The following is a 23,985-nucleotide window of genomic DNA, read 5'->3' on the forward strand; positions in this document are numbered from 1 at the left end:
GACAGAGACTCACTCTTGTCTAAAAGCTATCCCTATCCCAGGTGTTGAGAACTGGGAGGCAGATTTTCTAAGTCGTCAGACTTTTCATCCGGGGGAGTGGGAATTCCCTCCGGAGGGGTTTGCACAAGATCAAGCAGGAGAGTGCTTTGGTGCTTTTGACAGCGCCTGCGTGGCCACGCAGGACCTGGTATGCAGATCTGGTGGACATGTCATCCTTTCCACCACGGTCTCTGCTTCTGAGACAGGACCCTCTACCTCAGGGTCTTTTCAACCATCTAAATATAACTAATCTGAGATGGACTGCCTGGAGACAGAACGCTTGATGTTATCAAAGCATGGCTTCTCCGAGTCAGTAATTGATACCTTAATACAGGCATAAAAGCCTGTCTCTAGGAAAATTTAACATAAGATATGGTGTAAATATCTTATTGTTATGAATCCAAGGGTTACTCATGGAGTAAAGTCTGGATTCCCAGGATATTATCTTTTCTCCAAGATGATTTTGAGAAAAGGGTTGTCAGCTAGTTCTTTAAAAGGACAGATTTCTACTCTGTCTATTCTTTTGCACAAGTGTCTGGCAGGTATTCTAGACGTTCAGGCATTTGGTCAGGCTTTGGTTAGAACCAAGCCTGTGGTTAAAAATGTTGCTCCGCCATGGAGCTTAAAGCTGGTTCTTAAGGTTCTTCAAGGAGTTCCATTTGAACCTTTTCATTCCATAGATATCAAACTTCTATCTTGGAAAGTTCCTTTTTGGTAGCTATTTCCTCGGCTCATAGAGTCTCCGAGTTATCTGCGTTGCAATGTGATTCTCCTTATCTGGTTCTCCGTATGGATAAGGTAGTCCTGTGTACCAACCTGGGTTTTTACCTAAGGTGGTATCTAACAAGAATATCACTCAAGAGATTGTTGTTCCATTCTTGTATCCTAATCCTTCTTCAAAGAAGGAACGTCTATTACACAATTTGGACGTGGTTCGTGTTTTAAAGTTTTACTTACAAGCTACTACAGATTTTCATCAAACATTCACCTTGTTTGTTGTCTATTCTGGACAGAGGAGAGGTCAAAGGACTTCAGCAACCTCTCTGTCTTTTTGGTTAAAAAGCATAATTCATTTAGCTTATGAGACTGCTGGACAGCAGCCTCCTGAAGGGATTACAGCTCATTCTACTAGAGCTGTGGTTTTCACTTAGGCCTTTTTTAAATGTGGCTTCTGTTGAACAGATTACAAGACGGAGTCTTGGTCTGCGTTTCATACTTTTTCAAATTTAACAAATTTGATACCTTGCTTCTTCGGAGGCTATTTTTGGGAGAAAGGGTTTTTTACAGGCAGTGGTAACTTCCGTTTAAGTACCTGCCTTGTCCCTCCCATCATCCGTGTACTTTAGCTTTGGTATTGGTATCCCATAAGTAATGGATGATCCGTGGACTGGATACACTTAACAAGAGAAAACATAATTTATGCTTACCTGATAAATTTATTTCTCTTGTAGTGTATCCAGTCCACGGCCCGCCCTGTCACTTTAAGGCAGGTAATTTTTCCATTAAACTACAGTCACCACTGCACCCTATGGTTTTCCTTTCTCTGCATGTTTTCGGTCGAATGACTGATAATGGCAGTTAGGGGAGGAGCTATATAGCAGCTTTGCTGTGGGTGGACTCTTGCAGCTTCCTGTTGGGAAGGAGAATATATCCCATAAGTAATGGATGATCCGTGGACTGGATACACTACAAGAGAAATAAATTTATCAGGTAAGCATAAATAATGTTTTCGTTCCTTTCGAAATTTCAAGGGAAATTCTTCCTCTTCCGCTTCCAAGCAGGAATAGTCTAAGCCTGCATGAAGACCCAATCAGTCTTGCAATAAGGGGAAACAATCCAAGAAGCCTGCTATTGAATCAAAGACAGCATGAAGGGCATGCCCCCGATCCGGGACCGGATCTTGTAGGGGGCAGACTTTCCTTCTTCGCTCAGCCTTGGGCTCGAGATGTTCCTGATCCCTGGGCAGTAGACATATTGTCCCATGGATACAAACTAGAGTTCAAAACTTTTCCTCCCAGAGGCAGGTTTCTGCTTTTAAAATTATCTGTAGACCAGACGAAAAGAGAGGCATTCTTACGTTGTGTAAGAGACCTCTCTGACCTAGGAGTGATAGTTCCTGTTCCAATACAGGAACAGGGTCTGGGGTTTTATTCCAATCTGTTCGTGGTTCCCAAAAAAGAGGGAACCTTCAGACCAATTTTAGATCTCAAGAGTCTAAACAAATTCCTCAGAGTACCGTCCTTCAAGATGGAAACTATTCGTTCCATTTTCCCTTTGGTCCAAGAGGGACAATTTATGACAACAGTGGATTTAAAGGACACATACTTGCATGTTCCCATTTACAGGGATCATCACAAGTTTCTAAGGTTTGCCTTTCTAGACAAATACTTCCAATTCGTGGCTCTTCCCTTTGGTCTTGCTTTCTTTTCTCAAAAGTTCCGGGATCGCTGTTGGCGGTGCTTCGGTTATGGGGCATTGCAGTGGTGCCCTATCTGGACGACATCCTAGTCCAAGCGCCATCCTTTCAACAAGCAAGATCCCACACGGAAATGTTGTTATCCTTCCTATGATCTCACGGATGGAAGGTAAATTTGGAAAAGAGCTCCTTAGTTCCAAATACAAGGGTGACTTTCTTGGGAACCATAATAGATTCCCTATCAATGAAGATTTTTCTGACAGAAGTCAGGAAATCAAATATTTTCGATACCAGTCTAGCTCTTCAGTCCACTCCTCGGCCATCAGTGGCTCAGTGCATGGAGGTAATCGGGCTGGTGGTGGCGGCAATGAACATCATCCCGTTTGCTCGGTTCCACCTCAGACCTCTGCAGTTAGACATGCTCAGGCAATGGAACGGAGATTATGCGGACTTGTCTCCTTGAATACTACTGGAGCAGGAGACAAGGGATTCTCTATAATGGTAGTTGTCTCTGGATCATCTCTCCCAGGGAACCTGCTTTTGCAGACCATCTTGGGTGATTGTGACAACAGACGCCAGCCTTCTAGGATGGGGAGCAGTCTGAGACTCCCTAAAGGATCAGGGAGTTTGGACTCGGTCAGAGTCTGTTCTACCTATAAACATTCTGGAGCTGAGAGCAATCTTCAGTGCTCTTCGGGCCTGGCCCCAGTTAGCCTTGGTCCAGTTAATCAGGTTCCAGTCGGACAACATAACTTCAGTGGCTTACATCAATTATCAGGGAGGAATGAGGAGTTCCTTAGTGATGACAGAGGTAACCAAAATAATTCAGTGGGCGGAAGCCCATTCTTGCTGTCTGTCGGTGATCCACATCCCAGGGGTGGACAACTGGGAGACGGACTTCCTGAGCAGGCAGACCTTTCATCCGGGGGAGTGGGAACTCCTTCCGGAAGTGTTCTCCAGCCTGATTCTCAAATGGGGTCAGCCAGAATTAGATCTCATGGCATCTCGACAGAATGCCAAGCTCCCAAGGTATGGGTCGAGGTCCAGGGACCCTCAGGTTGTACTGATAGATGCCCTGGCGGTACCTTGGACCTTCAGTCTAGCATACCTATTTCCTCCGTGTGCTCTTCTTCCTCGGGTCATTGCTCGAGTCAAGCAGGAGAGGGCCTCGGTGATCCTCATTGCACCGGCTTGGCCTCGCAGGATTTGGTATGCAGATCTGGTGGACATGTCATCTCTGCCACCTTGGAGACTTCCGTTGAGGAAGGACCTTCTAATTCAAGGACCCTTCCTTCACCCAAATCTAGTTTCTCTGAAGCTGACTGCTTGGCGATTGAACGCTTAATTTTATCCAAGCGGGGCTTTTCTGACTCGGTCATAGAGACCATGATTCAGGCTCATAAACCTGTAAATAGAAAGATTTACCATAAGATATTGCGTAAATAACTCTATTGGTGTGAATCCAAGGGCTACTCCTGGAGTAGAGTCAGGATTCCTAGAACTTTGTCTTTTCTTCAAGAGGTTTTGGAGAAAGGATTATCGACAAGTTCCCTAAAGGGTCAAATTTCTGCCTTATCTATTTTATTACACAAGCGTCTGGCAGATGTTCCAGATGTGCAATCATTTTGTCCGGCCTTGGTCAGGATCAGGCCTGTGTTCAAGCCAGTTACTCCTCCATGGAGTCTTAATTTGGTTCTAAGAGTTCTTCAAGGGGCTCCATTTGAGCCTATGTATCATGAGTATCAGAGCTCTCAGCATTGCAGTATGAATCCCCTTACCTTATATCTTATTCAGATAAGGTAGTTTTACGTACTAAATTAGGATTTCTTCCTAAAGTTGTCTCTGATCAGAACATTAATCAGGAGATTGTTGTTCCTTTCTTGTGTCCAAATCCTACTTCTCAGAAGGAACGGCTTCTGCACAATTTGGACGTGGTCTGTGCCTTAAAATTTTATCTGCAGGCGACTATGGATTTTCGTCAGTCTTCTGCTTTGTTTGTGGTTTTCTCTGGAAAACGTAAGGAAATGAAAGCTACGGCTACTTCTCTTTCTTTTTGGCTGAAGAGTATCATACGTTTTGCATATGAGACTGCAAGACAGCAGCCTCCAGAGAGAGTTACGGCTCATTCCACGAGGGCTTTTGCTGCCCCCTTGCAGTGCAGGAGTGGTATTCCCAATAGTAATTAAGATGATCCGTGGACTCATCGTATCAAAAAATAAATACATTTATCAGGTAAGCATAAATTTTCTTTTTCATATGAATTAAATTATATAAAAAGTACAAAAAAAATGATATAAAAAATGCAATTTTTTTTAAATAACACAAAATTAACTGAAAAAAATAATTTTATTTAACTATTCTCACTCTCCGTGTAGAATATTTAACAATCTAAAAAATAATCACCAATTAGAACTATTAAAAATTTTGATCTAGCCTATCATAAATTTTTATTCTAATTACACATTGGTTCCCATTCAAGTACATACAAAAAAAGTGCAGTCATGTGCTTTGTTGATCCAATCATCGCTTAACATTTTTACACCATTCAATGCATATCCAAACATAATAGAAATTGTAAACACATTTCCTTTCAGGTATGATATTCCAGAATGAAACCTGTGAGTCATTCATCTAATCAGGTTACTACTATTGTTCCATTTAGATATAATATGTAGTCCTTAACTGAGTAGCTTGTGTGAATATAGTCCCCAACAAAGTCCGCTCCAGTTTAAAGAAATAGCCAATTATTTATTCCTATCAATGTAAATACAAAACATCAGTGGCAATGCTAGAGCAATAATAGAAATAATTGAAAAATGAAAAATAAAGATAAAACAAAGAAAATAAATAAAGTCACAATTAGGGTGATGAAACAAAGAAGAAAGAAAAATATATTATAAAAACATCTTTTATGCTTAACTGATAAATTAATTTATTTCATGGTGATGAGAATCCACGATCCATTACTCCTGGGAATTACTCTTCCCTACCACTAGGAGGGAGCAAAGATTCCAAAACTTCAAGCATTCTATAAAACCCCTCCCGCCTCACCGGTACCTCAGTCTCACATACAGCCGAGCATGAAGAGGAAGGAAAAGTAAAAAGAGCCAACAATATAGGAGCAGGAGAAAAAGATGTGCGCCAAAAAGGGGAAAAAAAGCAACTCAGAAAAAAACAGGGTGGGGTCTCGTGGACTCTCACCACCATGAAAGAAATTAATTTATCAGGTAAGTATAAATTATGTCTTCTTTCATACAGGTGGTGAGAGTCCACGTTCCATTTCTTCCGGGAACTAATACCCAAGCTGTGGATTCCATGAGTAATAACAGAAAGGGTAGGATCTAAGAAAAATATTTTTTTCACTGAGAAACTAAATCCACAACCCAAAGGCACTCTGCTATTGGAGGAAACCAGTAGGAAGCCAAGACCAGTGATGTAACATAAAAGGAGGGGAACTGGAATAGGAGTATATCGACGAACCAACAGGCAGATGCAAAGGACAAGTCCTTGTGACCCCATATGACACGGCTTGTGACTAAATCCCCACTGGTGAAATATGTCACTTCCAGTACTCCATGCAAACCAGCCACTTGTCAAAATACTAAAACTTCTTTATTGCTTCCACATCATGGGGAAAAGGACAACGTTTCAAGCCCTATATTAGTCTCTTAGTCATGTCTAGATTACAAACACACTGATTTGTATAACAAAATTTAGCTCCAAAGTTCACTTCCTGTTACAAACTACTCCATTTAGTGGCTAAAATCAGACATCACATCTCATAAATGTTAGATTGTCATATAGCAACATGGGAAATTTCCTCCAAAACCCCCAAATTATCATACTCTGAGTGTATGTATCAATTTAAAATGTCATCAGACAAAAGCACAGTGATTTTCACAGACAAATAAGCATGTGAAGACATTTTTAAAGAGACAGTACACCAAAACAATTATTAGAAAAAAATCGGCTAAAAAAACTCAGAGCTTATTTTTAAATATGTACATCAATTCAGGATACAACCTGGTAAAGACTTAGCAATTTTTACAGATAAATAAGTATATGAGAGCCCATCAAACTCCCTATTGAGTCCTTTTGGAACTAAAGTATCAAATTTATTAAACCAAAACATCTCCCTTTTCTTTAAAAGAGGCTCCTTCCTTGGCTTATGTATTCTTTCTATTACTTGAAACCTAAGTTGGCTGATGTTATGGCTCATTTTAAGGAAATTAGAGGATACAGGAGCATCCTTGTTCTCTTATACTTAATATTGGATTTGTGTTGGTTAATCCTCTCTCTTATCTCCCTGCTCATTTCGTCAATATATACAAGTCCACATGGACATTTAATTAAATAAATTACAAAGTCTGATCTACAAGTGAAATATTCCTAGATCTTATATTTAGTTCCTAGTAAAAGATTATTGTAATTCTATGATAAAGGCAGTTATTTCTGTTTCCCCATGACAAGCATGGAAAACACCCCATCTTGGGTGTACTTATTGTTCCCTGAATTGTACATTTATTACTCCCTATATCTGATTTGACAAGGGTATTTTTTAAGATTGTATTTCTTTTATAAGCTGGTAGGGGATATTCAAAAAAACGTTCGACATGTGGGTTACATTCCTTTAATATAGACCAGTCTTTTCTCACAATACTCATTATTTTATTACTCAATTTACTATATGTAGAGACAAACGCCAGTCTATTATTATACTTTTTTACTTTCTGTTGTTGTATATCTTCCTGTCTCACTTTGTGTAATTCATTCTGTATTGATCTTGCAGGATATCCCCTATACTTTTTTGCCATCTTATTACATTGTACATCACATCTCTTTTTATCCGTGACAATTTTCTGTACCCTTTTTAAATTGACTTCTTGGAAGCGCCCTAAATACTCTTGGAGGATGAAAGCTTCCATATTCAGTAAATTGTTTTTGTCTGTAGACTTAAAGGGACAGTCTAGTATAAATTAAACTTTCATTAGTCAGATAGGACTTGTAGTTTTAATCAACTTTCCAATGTACTTTTATCATCAAATCTGCTTTTTTCTCTTGGTATTCTTAGTTTAAACTAAACAGAGGTAGGCTCATATGCTAATTTCTAAGCCTTTGATGGCTGCCTCTTATCACAGGCTTTTTAAATCTCTTTTCAACACAAAGAGACAGAAAGTACAAATGGGACATATAGATAACACTGTGTTCAGGCACAAGGGGTTATTGAAGATTTAGCACAAAACAATGCTAAATTTAAGACAATAGATAATAAACAGTCACAGTCATGTGATCAGGGGGCTGGAAGAAGGTTCCTAGATACAAGGTAATCACAGAGGTAAAAAGTATATTAATATAACTGTGTTGGTTATGCAAAACTGGGGAATGGGTAATAAAGGGATTATCTATCTTTTAAAACAATAACAATTCTATGGTAGAATGTCCCTTTAACAAATCAATTTTAAGCATACAGTGTCTAAAAATTGGACACTACTTTCACTTCAAGTTAAAGTAATTTTGAGACCTCTTGCTGCACTATTAAAGGATCAGTCTACACCTTATTCATCTTAAAGTCTTACCTCAGATTAGCTGCAAATAGCCTCCCGCACCTTTTCTATATCATGCAGCAGAAACGGTAAAACAGTTATTTTTAAATTAATATTGTTTCTGGACAGTTTAAAATGGCTGCCAAGCTCCACCCGTGACATCACGATCTGGGCTGCATATTGTTACAAAATGTATTAGGCTCACAATGTTGCCCAGCCACACACCATAGCAAATTAACAAGTGATAAGTGCATTTCTTATTGTAGAAAGAAAATATCAAATTATTTGAATAGTGTTGCTAGGGAGTGAGATGGGGAATATTTGTAAAACAAAAAGCCAGACAATTATTTTTTTTACAAATATGACATGTAAACTGCTTTAGAGTTAGATCACAAACAGACCTAGGAGATGATGTTCAGTCTCATGAGGTCAACACACCTTATATTTGTAAGAAGTACATTATAGAGCCTTATGTCCATATTTTTCTATGCATTTAAGATAGTTTTTAGAACTTATCCATCTTCCTTGCTGACAGTAATCTCTCCTTTGAATGTTAAGACAGAATGAAGAATTCACAATATAAGACCTATTTAAAAAAAATTGTCTAGGGAATCTGCATGCTAAGGGCTGGATTTTGACAGAGCTCTCAGTTTCTGGGTGTGTGAGAGTGTTTCCGTGTGTGAGTACTTCTCTGTGTGTGAGTGAGAGTTTCTTTGTGTGTGTTTTTTGTGAGTGTGTATTCCTGTGTGAGAATGTTTGTTTGTGTATGAGTGTTTTGTGTTTTCTGAGTGTTTTGTGTGTGTTTCTGTGTGAGAAGTTGTGTGAGTGTCTGAGTGTTTTTGTGTGTGTGTTTAAGAGTGTGTCTATGTGAGGTGTTTGTGTCTGCGTTTAAGAGTGTCTGTGTGAGAATGTTGTGTGTGAGACAGTTTTGTTGTGTGTGTCCAAATGTTTTTTTTGTGTGTGTCTGAATGTGTTTGTGTGTTTAAGAGTGTTTTTGTGTGTGCGCACGTGTTTGTATTTTTGAGTGTGTTTCTGTGTATATATGAATGTGTATCTATGGATGTGTATATGTATTAAGGGCCCTTCATGGATTCTAGCCCTGGGGCCCTAGTTAATTTCTAGTTACGCCTCTACTATAAGTGCATGGTTGATTATATGTACTGTTTGTCTAGCTGGGTGCTGTTTTTTGCATGTGGGTGTCTTTTTACTTTTGGCTTGTTTTGTATTTGGCATCTATGTATGGGTATGGTTGTATGAATGCCTGTGGGGGGGGGGGTAGTGGACATTTGTGTTTAATTTGTTGGTTCATGGTGTATTTTTTGCGTTCATATGTGTGTGTGTGTGTGAGAACAGATATGTGGGTGTCAGTGTGCTTATGTTTGTGGAGGGGTACTCTCAATAGTGTGCATATTTCTGCTTGAATATATGATATATAATGCTGCTGCTTCAACAGAATTGTATGGGGTCTTATATAACCATAAGTGAATAGAAAATGTCAAGATTAAGTAGATGCTAGTAGATTTTCTGCTTCTTATAAAGAATATAGAAAAAAGAAATGTTTGTTTCTTTCTAATGACACGGTGAGTCCACAGATCATTTAATTACTATTGGGAATATCACTCCTGCCCAGCAGGAGGCGGCAAAGAGCACCACAGCAAAGCTGTTAAATATCACCTCCCTTCCCTCCAACCCTAGTCATTCTCTTTGCCTACGTTAGAGTAAGGAAGTGGTAAAGTTAGGTGTCTGGAAAGATTCTTCAATCAAGATTTTATTATTTTTTTGCAGTACAAGTATGTGCTGTTTTTCCTCTAGGGTTTAGCCGTAGTCCATTTCAGTCTCTTCAGTAGAGCAATGGTGGCTTTTAAGCAATGGGAACTTGTGGGACATAATTCTCACTGCACCTCCAATAATGTTAAATAAAAATGCTGCCCTGATTTTGTAAGACTATACAGAATATCCAGTCTTATTATTTTTCCACAGGTCCATGTGAGGGAGAGGACCTCTCAAACCTAGTGATCTGCCTTACTGCCAGGCAGCCTTTATGAGGTAAGTGCTATTTTATATTTTTTTTTCTGGGATGCAACAGGAAAAAAGATGGCACTTTCTCTTTATTAAAACTTTAATAATAGCCCTTAACAGTTATTGGGCTTATTTTGGCAGTGGTGCAGGCACTGGGGACAAGGAGTCAGGCATTTTAATGGTGGTTGGTGTTTTTTAATTGCTCGCAACGAGGGGTCGGAATTTTGTGACGCACTTCATATTTCTTTTTTGCTCTCTCCACTTCCTGTATACTAGAGAGGAGAGTTTCCATTGTGGTCACAGTTGGTGTCCTCCTTATATCTAAGGGACCTTATTTCTAATCTCAGGTTGAAAACCGGAATCGTCTTCATCTTTGGGCCCTTAGTGTACCATGTTTTGTATCGTTAGGCAGGTAGGCGCCTCAGCATGAGCTGCTGAGGTGTAGAGGCTGTCTGAGAGTTATAACTGTTTAAATTAATTTTTGCACAAACGTTCATTAATTTATTTCCTCGCTGTTTAAATAAAGCATTTTTAAAGGGACTGTAACAATTTATTTTTCTGTGTAAAATTTATAAAAATTTGAGTAGTTTTATTTTTTAATTCTGTAAAGATGGATCAAGACTCTGTTTTAGATTACAGATGTCCTTTATGTTTGAATGCTAACATTGAACCACCAATCCCTTTCTGTTCCTCATGTGTTGAGAGAACATTAAATTTCAGGGATAGACTTTTTGAGCCAACATTGTCTAGGACGGATGCTGTCAAGGAGTCTTCTGACAATGTTCAAGATATGCCGCATATTTCTCCTCAGGTGTCCCAAATATTATTGTCTACTAATAGTGCCCTGCACTTCCTCTCAAGCTCCGTCTGGAGTGTCCTTGTAAGCTATTGTTTCCCTCATGTCTTCTGCAGATTCGGATGCGTTGTCTGCTTTTCCCATGCTGCAGGGAAAGCGTTAGAGGAAATGTAAAGAATCAGTGAGTAAGGTTTCTGACATGGTCGTGGCTATTCTGAATGTTCCCTCCCAAAAGTCTGAGGAGGAGGATACTTCGGTAGCATCTGCGTTTGAAATCTCAGACTCAGACAGTGTAGTTCCTTTCTCTGATGCTGAAGTTATATCCTTCAGGTTTAAGCTGGAACACCTCCGTTTACTACTCAAGGATGTTTTGGCTACCTTGGACGACTCTGACACTACTGTCGTCGTCAACCCTAAGAAGCCTACTAAACTTAACAAGTATTTTGATTTTCCTTCCATGGTGGAGTGTTTTCCTGTACCAGATAGGGCTACATAGATTATTGCTAAGGAATGGGAAAGACCGGGTATCCCTTTTCTCTTGTTAAGTGTATCCAGTCCACTGATCATCCATTACTTATGGGATATTCTCCTTCCCAACAGGAAGTTGCAAGAGGATCACCCACAGCAGAGCTGCTATATAGCTCCTCCCCTCACTGTCATATCCAGTCATTCTCTTGCAACTCTCAACTAAGATGGAGGTCGTAAGAGGACTGTGGTGTTTTATACTTATTTTATTTCTTCAATCAAAAGTTTATTTTTAAATGGTACCGGAGTGTACGGTTTATCTCAGGCAGTATTTGGAAGAAGAATCTGCCTGCGTTTTCTATGATCTTAGCAGAAGTCACTAAGATCCTTTGCTGTTCTCACATATTCTGAGGAGTGAGGTAACTTCAGACGGGGAATAGCGTGCAGGTCTTCCTGCAATAAGGTATGTGCAGTTCAAATATTTTTCTAGGGATGGAATTTGCTAGAAAATGCTGCTGATACCGAAGTAATGTAAGTAAAGCCTTAAATGCAGTGATAGCGACTGGTATCAGGCTTATTAATAGAGATACATACTCTTATAAAAGTGTATTTTAAAACTTTTGCTGGCATGTTTAATCGTTTTTTATATATGTTTGGTGATAAAACTTATTGGGGCCCAGTTTTTTCCACATGGCTGGCTTGAATTTTGCCTAGAAACAGTTCCTTGAGGCTTTCCACTGTTGTAATTTGAGTGGGAGGGGCCTATTTTAGCGCTTTTTTGCGCAGAAAAAATTACAGACACAGACATCCAGCTTCTTCCTGCATGTTCCAGGACTTCTCTGAAGGGCTCAAAAGGCTTCAAAAGTCGTATTGAGGGAGGTAAAAAGCCACAGTAGAGCTGTGGCAGTTGTTGTGACTGTTTAAAAAACGTTTTTGTCATTTGTTATTCCGTTTTTGGTATTAAGGGGTTAATCATCCATTTGCAAGTGGGTGCAATGCTCTGCTAACTTGTTACATACACTGTAAACATTTTGTTAGTGTAATTGCCTTTTTTCACTGTTATTTCAAAAAAGGTGCAGTAACGTTTTTTTTATATTGCTTGTAAACTTGTTTTAAGTGTTTTCCAAGCTTGCTAGTCTCATTGCTAGTCTGTTTAAACATGTCTGATACAGAGGAACCTACTTGTTCATTATGTTTGAAAGCCATGGTGGAGCCCCATAGGAGAATGTGTACTAAATGTATTGATTCCACCTTAAACAGTAAAGATCAGTCTTTATCTATAAAAGAATTATCACCAGAGGGTTCTGTCGAGGGGGAAGTTATGCCGACTAACTCTCCCCACGTGTCAGACCCTTCGCCTCCCGCTCAGGGGACGCACGTTAATATGGCGTCAATTACATCAGGGACGCCCATAGCGATTACCTTGCAGGACATGGCTGCAATCATGAATAATACCCTGTCAGAGGTATTATCTAGATTGCCTGAATTAAGAGGCAAGCGCGATAGCTCTGGGGTTAGGAGAGATACAGAGCGCACAAATGCTGTAAGAGCCATGTCTGATACTGCGTCACAGTATGCAGAACATGAGGACGGAGAGCTTCATTCTGTGATTGACATCTCTGACTCGGGGAAACCTGATTCAGAGATTTCTAATTTTAAATTTAAGCTTGAGAACCTCCGTGTATTGCTTGGGGAGGTATTAGCTGCTCTGAATGACTGTAACACAGTTGCAATTCCAGAGAAATTGTGTAGGCTGGATAGATACTATGCGGTGCCGGTGTGTACTGACGTTTTTCCTATACCTAAAAGGCTTACAGAAATTATTAGCAAGGAGTGGGATAGACCCGGTGTGCCCTTTTCCCCACCTCCTATATTTAGGAAAATGTTTCCAATAGACGCCACTACACGGGACTTATGGCAGACGGTCCCTAAGGTGGAGGGAGCAGTTTCTACTTTAGCAAAGCGTACCACTATCCCGGTTGAGGACAGTTGTGCTTTTTCAGATCCAATGGATACAAAATTAGAGGGTTACCTTAAGAAAATGTTTATTCAACAAGGTTTTATTTTGCAGCCCCTTGCATGCATTGCGCCTGTCACTGCTGCGGCGGCATTCTGGTTTGAGGCCCTGGAAGAGGCCATCCATACAGCTCCATTGGAGGAAATTATTGACTAGCTTAAGCTAGCTAACTCATTTGTTTCTGATGCCATTGTTCATTTGACTAAACTATCGGCTGAGAATTCCGGATTCGCCATCCAGGCACGTAGGGCGCTATGGCTTAAATCCTGGTCAGCTGACGTGACTTCAAAGTCTAAATTACTCAACATTCCTTTCAAGGGGCAGACCTTATTCGGGCCTGGCTTGAAGGAAATTATTGCTGACATTACTGGAGGCAAGGGTCATACCCTTCCTCAGGACAGGGCCAAATCAAAGGCCAAACAGTCTAATTTTCATGCCTTTCAAAATTTCAAGGCAGGAGCAGCATCCACTTCCTCCGCTTCAAAACAAGAGGGAACTGTTGCTCATTCCAAACAGGCCTGGAAACCTAACCAGTCCTGGAACAAGGGCAAGCAGGCCAGAAAACCTGCTGCTGCCTCCAAGACAGCATGAAGGAACGGCCCCCTATCCGGAAACGGATCTAGTGGGGGGCACACTTTCTCTCTTCACCCAGGCGTGGGCAAGAGATGTTCAGGATCCCTGGGCGTTGGAGATCATATCTCAGGGATATCTTCTGGACTTCAAAGCTTCTCCTCCAGAAGGGAGATTTCATCTTTCAAGGTTATCAGCAAACCAGATAAAGAAAGAGGCATTCCTAAGCTGTGTGCAAGACCTCCTAGTAATGGGAGTGATCCATTCCAGTTCCGCGGACGGAACAGGGTCAGGGGTTTTATTCAAATCTGTTTGTGGTTCCCAAGAAAGAGGGAACCTTCAGACCAATCTTGGATCTAAAGATCTTAAACAAATTCCTCAGAGTTCCATCATTCAAAATGGAAACTATTCGGACCATCCTACCTATGATCCAAGAGGGTCAGTACATGACCACAGTGGACTTAAAGGATGCCTACCTTCACATATCGATTCACAAAGATCATCATCGGTTCCTAAGGTTTGCCTTTCTAGACAGGCATTACCAATTTGTAGCTCTTCCCTTCGGGTTGGCCACAGCCCCGAGAATCTTTACAAAGGTTCTGGGCTCACTTCTGGCGGTTCTAAGACCGTGAGGCATAGCGGTGGCTCCATATCTAGACGACATCCTGATACAGGCGTCAAGCTTTCAAATTGCCAAGTCTCATACAGAGATAGTTCTGGAATTTCTGAGGTCGCATAGGTGAAAAGTGAATGTGGAAAAGAGTTCTCTATCCCCACTCACAAGAGTCACCTTCCTAGGGACTCTTATAGATTCTGTAGAGATGAAAATTTACCTGACGGAGTCCAGGTTATCAAAACTTCTAAATGCTTGCCGTGTCCTTCATTCCATTCCACGTCCGTCAGTGGCTCAGTGCATGGAAGTAATCGGCTTAATGGTAGCGGCAATGGACATAGTGCCATTTGCGCGCCTGCATCTCAGACCGCTGCAATTATGCATGCTAAGTCAGTGGAATGGGGATTACTCAGATTTGTCCCCTCTACTAAATCTGGATCAAGAGACCAGAGATTCTCTTCTCTGGTGGCTATTTCGGGTCCATCTGTCCAAGGGTATGACCTTTCGCAGGCCAGATTGGACGATTGTAACAACAGATGCCAGCCTTCTAGGTTGGGGTGCAGTCTGGAACTCCCTGAAGGCTCAGGGATCGTGGACTCAGGAGGAGAAACTCCTCCCAATAAATATTCTGGAGTTAAGAGCAATATTCAATGCTCTTCTAGCTTGGCCTCAGTTAGCAACCCTGAGGTTCATCAGATTTCAGTCGGACAACATCACGACTGTGGCTTACATCAACCATCAAGGGGGAACCAGGAGTTCCCTAGCGATGTTAGAAGTCTCAAAGATAATTCGCTGGGCAGAGTCTCACTCTTGCCATCTGTCAGCGATCCACATCCCAGGCGTAGAGAACTGGGAGGCAGATTTTCTAAGTCGTCAGACTTTTCATCCGGGGGAGTGGGAACTCCATCCGGAGGTGTTTGCTCAACTGATCCATCGTTGGGGCAAACCAGAACTGGATCTCATGGCGTCTTGCCAGAACGCCAAGCTTCCTTGTTACGGATCCAGGTCCAGGGACCCGGGAGCGACGCTGATGGATGCTCTAGCAGCTCCTTGGTTCTTCAACCTGGCTTATGTGTTTCCACCGTTTCCTCTGCTCCATCGACTGATTGCCAAAATCAAGCAGGAGAGAGCATCAGTGATTCTGATAGCGCCTGCGTGGCCATGCAGGACCTGGTATGCAGACCTAGAGGACATGTCATCCTTTCCACCATGGACTCTGCCTCTGAGGCAGGACCTTCTAATACAAGGTCCTTTCAATCATCCAAATCTAATTTCTCTGAGACTGACTGCATGGAGATTGAACGCTTGATTCTATCAAGGCGTGGCTTCTCCGAGTCAGTCATTGATACCTTAATACAGGCACGAAAGCCTGTCACCAGGAAAATCTACCATAAGATATGGCGTAAACATCTTTATTGGTGTGAATCCAAGAACTACTCATGGAGTAAGGTTTGGATTCCTAGGATATTGTCCTTTCTCCAAGAGGGTTTGGACAAAGGATTATCAGCTAGTTCTTTAAAAGGACAGATTTCTACTCTGTCTATTCTTTTGCACAAGCGTCTGGCAGAGGTTCTAGACGTCATTTTGTCAGGCTTTGGTTAGAATTAAGCCTGTGTTTAAAACTGTTGCTCCCCCGTGGAGCTTAAACTTGGTTCTTAAAGTTCTTCAAGGAGTTCCGTTTGAACCCCTTCATTCCATTGATATTAAACATTTATCTTGGAAAGTTCTGTTTTTGATGGCTACTTCCTTGGCTCGAAGAGTCTCTGAGCTATCTGCCTTACAATGTGATTCTCCTTATCTGATTTTTCATGTAGATAAGGTAGTTCTGCGTACCAAACCTGGGTTTTTACCTAAGGTGGTTTCTAACAAGAATATCAATCAAGAGATTGCTGTTCCATCATTGTGTCCTAATCCTTCAAAGAAGGAACGTCTCTTACATAATCTGGACGTAGTCCGTGCCTTGAAGTTTTACTTACAAGCTACTAAAGATTTTCGCCAAACATCTTCCCTGTTTGTCGTTTACTCTGGACAGAGGAGAGGTCAAAAAGCTTCGGCAACCTCTCTTTCCTTTTGGCTTCGGAGCATAATTCGCTTAGCCTATGAGACTGCTGGACAGCAGCCCCCTGAAAGAATTACAGCTCATTCTACTAGAGCTGTGGCTTCCACCTGGGCCTTTAAAAATGAGGCCTCTGTTGAACAGATTTGCAAGGCTGCGACTTGGTCTTCGCTTCACACCTTTTCAAAATTTTACAAATTTGATACTTTTGCTTCTTCGGAGGCTGTTTTTGGGAGAAAGGTTCTTCAGGCAGTGGTTCCTTCCATTTAATCCTGCCTTGTCCCTCCCATCATCCGTGTACTTTAGCTTTGGTATTGGTATCCCATAAGTAATGGATGATCCATGGACTGGATACACTTAACAAGAGAAAACATAATTTATGCTTACCTGATACATTTATTTCTCTTGTAGTGTATCCAGTCCATGGCCCGCCCTGTCCTTTTAAGGCAGGTCTAAATTTTAATTAAACTACAGTCACCACTGCACCCTATGGTTTCTCCTTTCTCGTCTTGTTTCGGTCGAATGACTGGATATGGCAGTGAGGGGAGGAGCTATATAGCAGCTCTGCTGTGGGTGATCCTCTTGCAACTTCCTGTTGGGAAGGAGAATATCCCATAAGTAATGGATGATCCGTGGACTGGATACACTACAAGAGAAATAAATTTATCAGGTAAGCATAAATTATGTTTTTCTCCATCCCCTATTTTTAAGAAGATGTTTCCTATTGCTGACTCTATCAAGGAGTCTTGGCAGACGGTCCCCAAGGTGGAAGGGGCAATCTCCACTTTAGCTAAGAGAACAACTACTGTTCCCATAGAGGATAGCTGTTCTTTCAAGGATTCTATGGATAAGAAGTTGGAGGGGTTACTTAAAAAGATGTATGTTCACCAGGGTTTACAATGGCAACCTGCGGTGGTGTGTATCACTACCATCACTAGTGTGGCGGCATACTGGTTTGATGCATTGTCTGATTCTATTCAAACAGACACTCCCCTTTAAGAGATCCATGATAGGATCAAGGCTCTTAAATTGGCCAATTCTTTAATTACGAATGCTTCCCTTCAGGTTATCAAATTGGGAGCAAAAATTTCTGGTTTTGCCATACTGGCTCGCAGAGCCTTATGGTTGAAATCCTGGTCTGTGGATGTGTCATCTAAGTCTAAGCTTTTGGCTATTCCTTACAAGGGTAAGACCTTGTTTGGGCCGGGTTTTGGCTGAGATTATTTCCAACATTACGGGGAGAAAAGGGCATTTCATCCCTCAGGATAAGAGAAATAAACAGAAGGGACGTCAGAGTAATTTTCGTTCCTCTCGAAATTTCAAGGGTAAGCCTTCCTCTCCCTCTATCAAGCAGGAACAGTCCAAGCCTTCCTGGAGGCCTAACCAGTCTTAGAACAAGGGAAAGCAATCTAAAAAGCCCGCTTTTGAATCTAAGTCAGCATGAAGGGTCTGCCCCCGATCCGGGACTGGATCTTGTGGGGGGCAGACTTTCATTCTTCGCTCATGCTTGGGTTCGGGATATTTAGGATCCCTGGGCAGTAGACATATTGTTCCAGGGATACAAACTAGAATTCAAGTCTTTTCCTCCCAGGGGAAGGTTTTTGCTCTCAAGATTATCTGTAGACCAGATAAAGAGAGAGGCGTTCTTACACTGTGTTCGGGACCTCTATTCCAATTCAGGAACAGGGCCTGGGTTTTTACTCTAATCTGTTTGTGGTTCCCAAAAAGGATGGAACCTTCAGACCAATTTTAGATCTCAAAAGTCTAAACAAATTCCTCAGAGTACCATACTTCAAGATAGAAACTATTATCTCAATTCTTCCCTTAGTTCAAGAGGGTCAATTTATGACAACAGTAGATTTAAAGGATGCGTACCTACATGTTCCCATCCACAGGCATCATCACACGTTTCTGTGGTTTGCCTTTCTACACAAACACTTTCAGTTTGTGGCTCTTTCATTTGGCCTTGCTACAGCTCCCAGAATTTTTTCAAAGGTTCTGGGATCCCTGTTGGCAGTGCTTAGATTGCGGGGCATTGCAGTGGCGCCTTATCTGGACAAAATTCTGGTTCAGACCCCATCCTTTCAACAAGCAAGTTCCCACACAGAGATGCTGTTATCCTTTCTGCGCTGTCACGGATGGACGGTGAATTTGGAAGAGTTTTTTAATTCCAACTACAAGGGTAGTATTCATGGGAACCATACTAGATTCCATATTGATGAAGCTATTTCTGACAGAGGTCAGAAAATAGAAAATTTTCGATTCTTGTCTGACGCTTCAATCCTCTCATCAAGAAAATAGAGTGACGCACTCACTGAGCTAGAAATAGCTAGAAAAACTTCTGTGCTTGTCCACAAGGCCAGTGCCACTCAGGGTGCAGTCTCTTTTTGCACACTATGCCTATCCTGTAGCATATCAGTCTGATCCTGCCCCATGACAGTACAGCACCGAAATACCAGGCAATTCTTCTCTGAACAAGACAAACAACAAACCCCAGACGTAGGTTTCGGCCTCTCTTGGGCCTCGTCAGTGAGGTGCAGTTGCATATCTCTAGGGCATGTGTGCAAGGAGTCCAACGTCTGGTTTCCCCCTTTTACTCTTAGGGAGACCTAAGAGTAATTTACATAAAATCAAGAAAATAGAGAGACGCACTCACTGAGACAGAACAATAGCTAGAAAAACTTCTGTGCTTGTCCACAAGGCCAGTGCCACTCAGGGTGCAGTCTCTTTTTGCACACTATGCCTTTTCACAGAGAAAAAATATCCTGTAGCATATCAGTCTGATCCTGCCCAATGACAGTCCAGCACCGAAATACCAGGCAATTCTTCTGTGAACAAGACAAACAACAAACCCCAGATGTACATCTTTCTACACAAACACTTTCAGTTTGTGGCTCTTTCATTTGGCCTTGCTACAGCTCCCAGAATTTTTTCAAAGGTTCTGGGATCCCTGTTGGCAGTGCTTAGATTGCGGGCATTGCAGTGGCACCTTATCTGGACAAAATTCTGGTTCAGACCCCATCCTTTCAACAAGCAAGTTCCCACACAGAGATGCTGTTATCCTTCCTGCGCTCTCACGGATGGAAGGTGAATTTGGAAAAGAGTTCTTTAATTCCAACTACAAGGGTAGTATTCATGGGAACCATAATAGATTCCATATTGATGAAGCTATTTCTGACAGAGGTCAGAAAATAGAAAATTTTCGATGCTTGTCTGACGCTTCAATCCTCTCCTCAGCCATCAAGTGGCTCAATGTATGGAGGTAATCGTTCTGATGGTAGCCGCTATGGACATCATCCCGTTTGCTCGTTTCCACCTCAGACCTCTGCAGTTATGCATGCTCAGGCAGTGGAACGAGGATTATTCGGATCTATCTCCGCGAATTCATCTGGATCAGATGACAAGACATTCTCTTCCTTGGTGGTTGTCTCAGGATCATCTCTCCCAGGGAACCTGTTTTCACAGACCCTCCTGGGTGATTGTGACAACGGACGCCAGCCTACTGAGTTGGGGAGCAGTCTGGGGCCTTCTAAGGGCTATGGGGACATGGACTCGGGAGGAGTCGGTTCTTCCCATAAACATTCTAGAGCTGAGAGCAATCTTCAATGCTCTTCTGGCCTGGCCTCAGTTAACTTCAGCCCGGTTTATCAGGTTTCAATCAGACAACATAACCTCAGTGGCTTACATCAATCTTCAGGGAGGAACTCGGAGCTCCTTGGCCATGTCAGAGGTGTCCAAGATTTTTCAGTGGGCAGAGACCCACAACTGCTGTCTATCTGCGATCCACATTCCAGGAGTGGACAATTGGATAGCGGATTTTCTGAGCAGACAAACCTTTCACCTGGGGGAATGGGAACGTCATCCGGAAGCTTTTTCCAGCTTGATTCTCAAATGGGGACAGCTCTATCTCGATCTCATGGCATTTTGTCAGAATACCAAGCTCCCGAGGTACGGGTCGAGGTTCAGGGACCCTCAGGCGGTACTGATAGATTCTGTGGCGGTTCCTTGGAATTTCAGTCTAGCATACCTATTTCCTACGTTCGCTCTCCTTCCTCGGGTCATTGCTCAAATCAAACGAGAGGGCGTTGGTGATTCTCATTGCTCTGGCGTGGCCTCGCAGAATTTGGTATGCAGACTTAGTGGAGATGTTATCTCTCCCCCCTTGGAAACTTACTCTGAGGAAAGACCTTCTACTTCAAGGGCCCTTCCTTCACCCAAATCTAGTTTCTCTGAAGCTGACTGGTTGGAGATTGAACGCTTAATTTTATCTAAGCACGGTTTTTCAGAGTCGGTCATTGAGACCATGATTCAGGCTCATAAGCGTGTTAACAGGAAGATTTACTATAAGATATGGCGTAAATATCTGTTCTGGTGTGAATCCAGAGGCTACTCTTGGAGTAGAATTCGGATTCCTAGAATTTTATCTTTTATCCTAGAAGGTTTGGAAAAGGGTTTATCTGCAAGTTGTTTAAAGGGTCAAATATCTGCCTTGTCTATTTTGTTACATAAAAGTCTGGCGGATGTACCAGATGTACAATTGTTCTGTCAGGCCTTGGTCAGATTCAGGCCTGTGTTTAAACCAGTTAATCCTCCCTGGAGTCTTAACCTTGTTCTTAAAGTTCTTCAGCAGGCTCTGTTTGAGCCTAGGCATTCTTTAGATAGTAAGTTGTTATCTTGGAAGGTTTTGTTTCTTGTTGCTATTTCTTCTGCTCGTAGAGTTTCAAAGCTCTCGGCATTACAGTATGAGTCTCCTTCCCTTATTTTTCATTCGGATAAGGTAGTTTTACATACTAAATTAGGTTTTCTTCCTAAAGTAGTTTTAGATCGGAACATTAATCAGGAGATTGTTGTTCCTTCTTTATGTCCTAACCCTTCTTCTCATAAGGAACGTCTTCTGCACAACCTAGACGTGGTGCGTGCTTTGAAATTATAATTACAGGAGACTAAGGATTTTACTCAGTCTTCTGCTCTGTTTGTAGTTTTCTCTGGGAAACGTAAGGGCAGAAAGCTATGGCTACTTCTTTCTCTTTGTGGCTGAGGAGTATAATTCGCTTGGCCTATGAAACTGCTGGACAGCAGCCTCCTGAGAGAATCACGGCTCATTCTACGAGGGCTGTTTCCTCTTTCTGGGCATTCAAAAATGAAGCTTCTGTGGAACAGATTTGCAAGGCTGCAACTTGATTTTCTCTACACACTTTTTCCAAATTCTATAAATTTTATACTTTTGGCTCGGCTGAGGCTTCTTTTGGGAGAAAGGTTCTTCAAGCAGTGGTGCCTTCTGTTTAGGTTCCCTGTCTTGTCCCTCCCTTAACTGTGTCCTTTAGCTTGGGTATTGATTCCCAATAGTAATTAGATGATCCGTGGACTCACTGTGTCATTAGAAAGAAAATGAAATTTATGCTTACCTGATAAATTTCTTTCTTTCTTGACACGGTGAGTCCACGGCCCGCCCTGTTTTGAAGACAGGGTTTTGTTGTTATGTTATAAACCTCAGGCACAAAATACGTAATGTCCACAGCACCTGATTATAGTAAACTTTCCTTTATTCAGACATATTAAAACAGCTGTAAAAAATATGTCTGAATAAAGGAAAGTTTACTATAATCAGGTGCTGTGGACATTACGTATTTTGGATATTTGGAGGGGTTGGGCAGTTTTACTCCAGTCTTCACGAGCACCATTGCAGGAGTGCTGGCCCAAGTTTCTAATATTTGGATAAACCTCAGGCACATTTGTACCTTGTTGCTTCCTTTCTCTCCTTTACTTCAGTGGAATGACTGGGGTTGGAGGGAAGGGAGGTGATATTTAACAGCTTTGCTGCGGTGCTCTTTGCTGCCTCCTGCTGGGCAGGAGTGATATTCCCAATAGTAATTAGATGATCCGTGGACTCACCGTGTCAAGAAATAAATAAATTTATCAGGTAAGCATAAATTTAGTTTTTGCCTATTTATCTACAAGCTAGAAGATGTTCCCTTTAATAAGGTGTAAATTCATTGTTTCCTAAAAAAATGAAATGGCCTCATAAACACTAGAGCAGGCCCTGGCTACAGCTTAATATTTTGTCATTAAAGAAAAATCATTAGTGTTGGTTTACTAATAAGCATCTGTCTCTCTATCTTCCACAGCTAGTGTCAGAGTCATTGCACCAGTCACCATCAACCTCCAAAGGATCCCTTATCAATCAATCCCTTACACAGACCTAATCCAATCAAGGAAACTTGTCGTCCTTTCTGAATTTCTCATTCTGGGACAGTATGCTGATCACATGTTCCTCTGCAACAATGCAATTTTGATTGGGTCACTTTATTAAATAAAGAAATAGTAGTAAGGTCATCTAGTGAGAATATCATAAAATACAAAGTTGATTTCTAAATCACTTGATATTTTAATATATAACAATTAGTTCTTGGGTTCTTGATAAGACAAATGGGGCAAGGACACATAATGCAAACATTTTTGTCAGGTTTTCTCTAGTCTGTTTTCGTTGACAGTTAAAATTTAACATGATGTGACAGTCTCCCCCCCCCCCCCCCCCCCTACTGGGACTCACAAACATATAAAAATGTCTGGCATAGCAAAGTTCATTACAATAACAAAGAACATTGTTGGTGCATTTTCACTGCTTCACGATGAGTAAATAATTAACTTTTATGTGGTTATTTATTTGCAGAGTTATAAAGAAATAAAAGGTAGCGCATTACACATGCCGTTTGTGTCATTACATTTTTATTAAATGCTGTAAATCTAAAATACATTTTCTACGTTCTAGACTAGGATTTTGCTATTTATGTTTTGAAAAATAAATATTATATGAAATATCATAGATTTTTAAAATTATTATATTTATAAAGCCTTAAGGGTTATTATGCATAGACCAAACATTTCCTTTCAGCAGATTATTAACTAAATTGAGCCCCTCAGATATAGCTGATATCTAGGAGACACCTTTTGTTCTTGTTAAGAAATCCATCAGTAAAAAAAGGACTTATATGTAACGATGGGGGACTAGCAATGCAGAATGAAAGGATGGCAAACCATGCGGTATGTTTTGCAGACAATAAGCAACTGCTTAGAGGCACATTATCTTGATCATAGATGAAGGACGTGACACTGCATCATATCCTTATTTCCCATCACTCGCAGCACCTCAGTAGGAGTCCCTTCTTTCAAATTTAGAATCTTATAGCCCACTAGACGACTGGCAGCAGTAAATGTTAATCACTTACTATCAGTGGCGGCTGGTGAATTTTGAAGATGGTGGGGTGCTTGGCCCCGCCCCTAGCCCCACCCCTTTAAATACATCCCCGCCCTTCAAATGGCTCCATATATTTGAACCGGTATACACTAGGGAACCAAGGAATTAACCAGGTTTCCATAATATTCATATTCCTGATAAGAATTTGTCATACATATTTCCAGTGAATTTTATTTTACATTTGATCTATATGACC

General features: G+C 41.4%; 1 protein-coding gene across 1 annotated transcript in view; it reads left to right on the forward strand.

Annotated features, from left to right (window-relative positions):
- The window catches only part of LOC128654503 (uncharacterized), a 164,872-nt gene extending 141,824 nt beyond the window's left edge, over positions 1–23,048 (forward strand). Inside the window, exon 3 of the mRNA XM_053708459.1 lies at positions 22,660–23,048. Within this exon, the coding sequence (XP_053564434.1) occupies positions 22,660–22,737 (78 nt within the window). The 3' untranslated portion in view covers positions 22,738–23,048. The remainder of the gene's footprint in view (positions 1–22,659) is intronic.
- The last annotated feature ends 937 nt before the right edge of the window (positions 23,049–23,985 follow it).

Source organism: Bombina bombina, chromosome 3 (genome assembly GCF_027579735.1).
Source record: "Bombina bombina isolate aBomBom1 chromosome 3, aBomBom1.pri, whole genome shotgun sequence".
Taxonomy (NCBI): domain Eukaryota; kingdom Metazoa; phylum Chordata; class Amphibia; order Anura; family Bombinatoridae; genus Bombina; species Bombina bombina.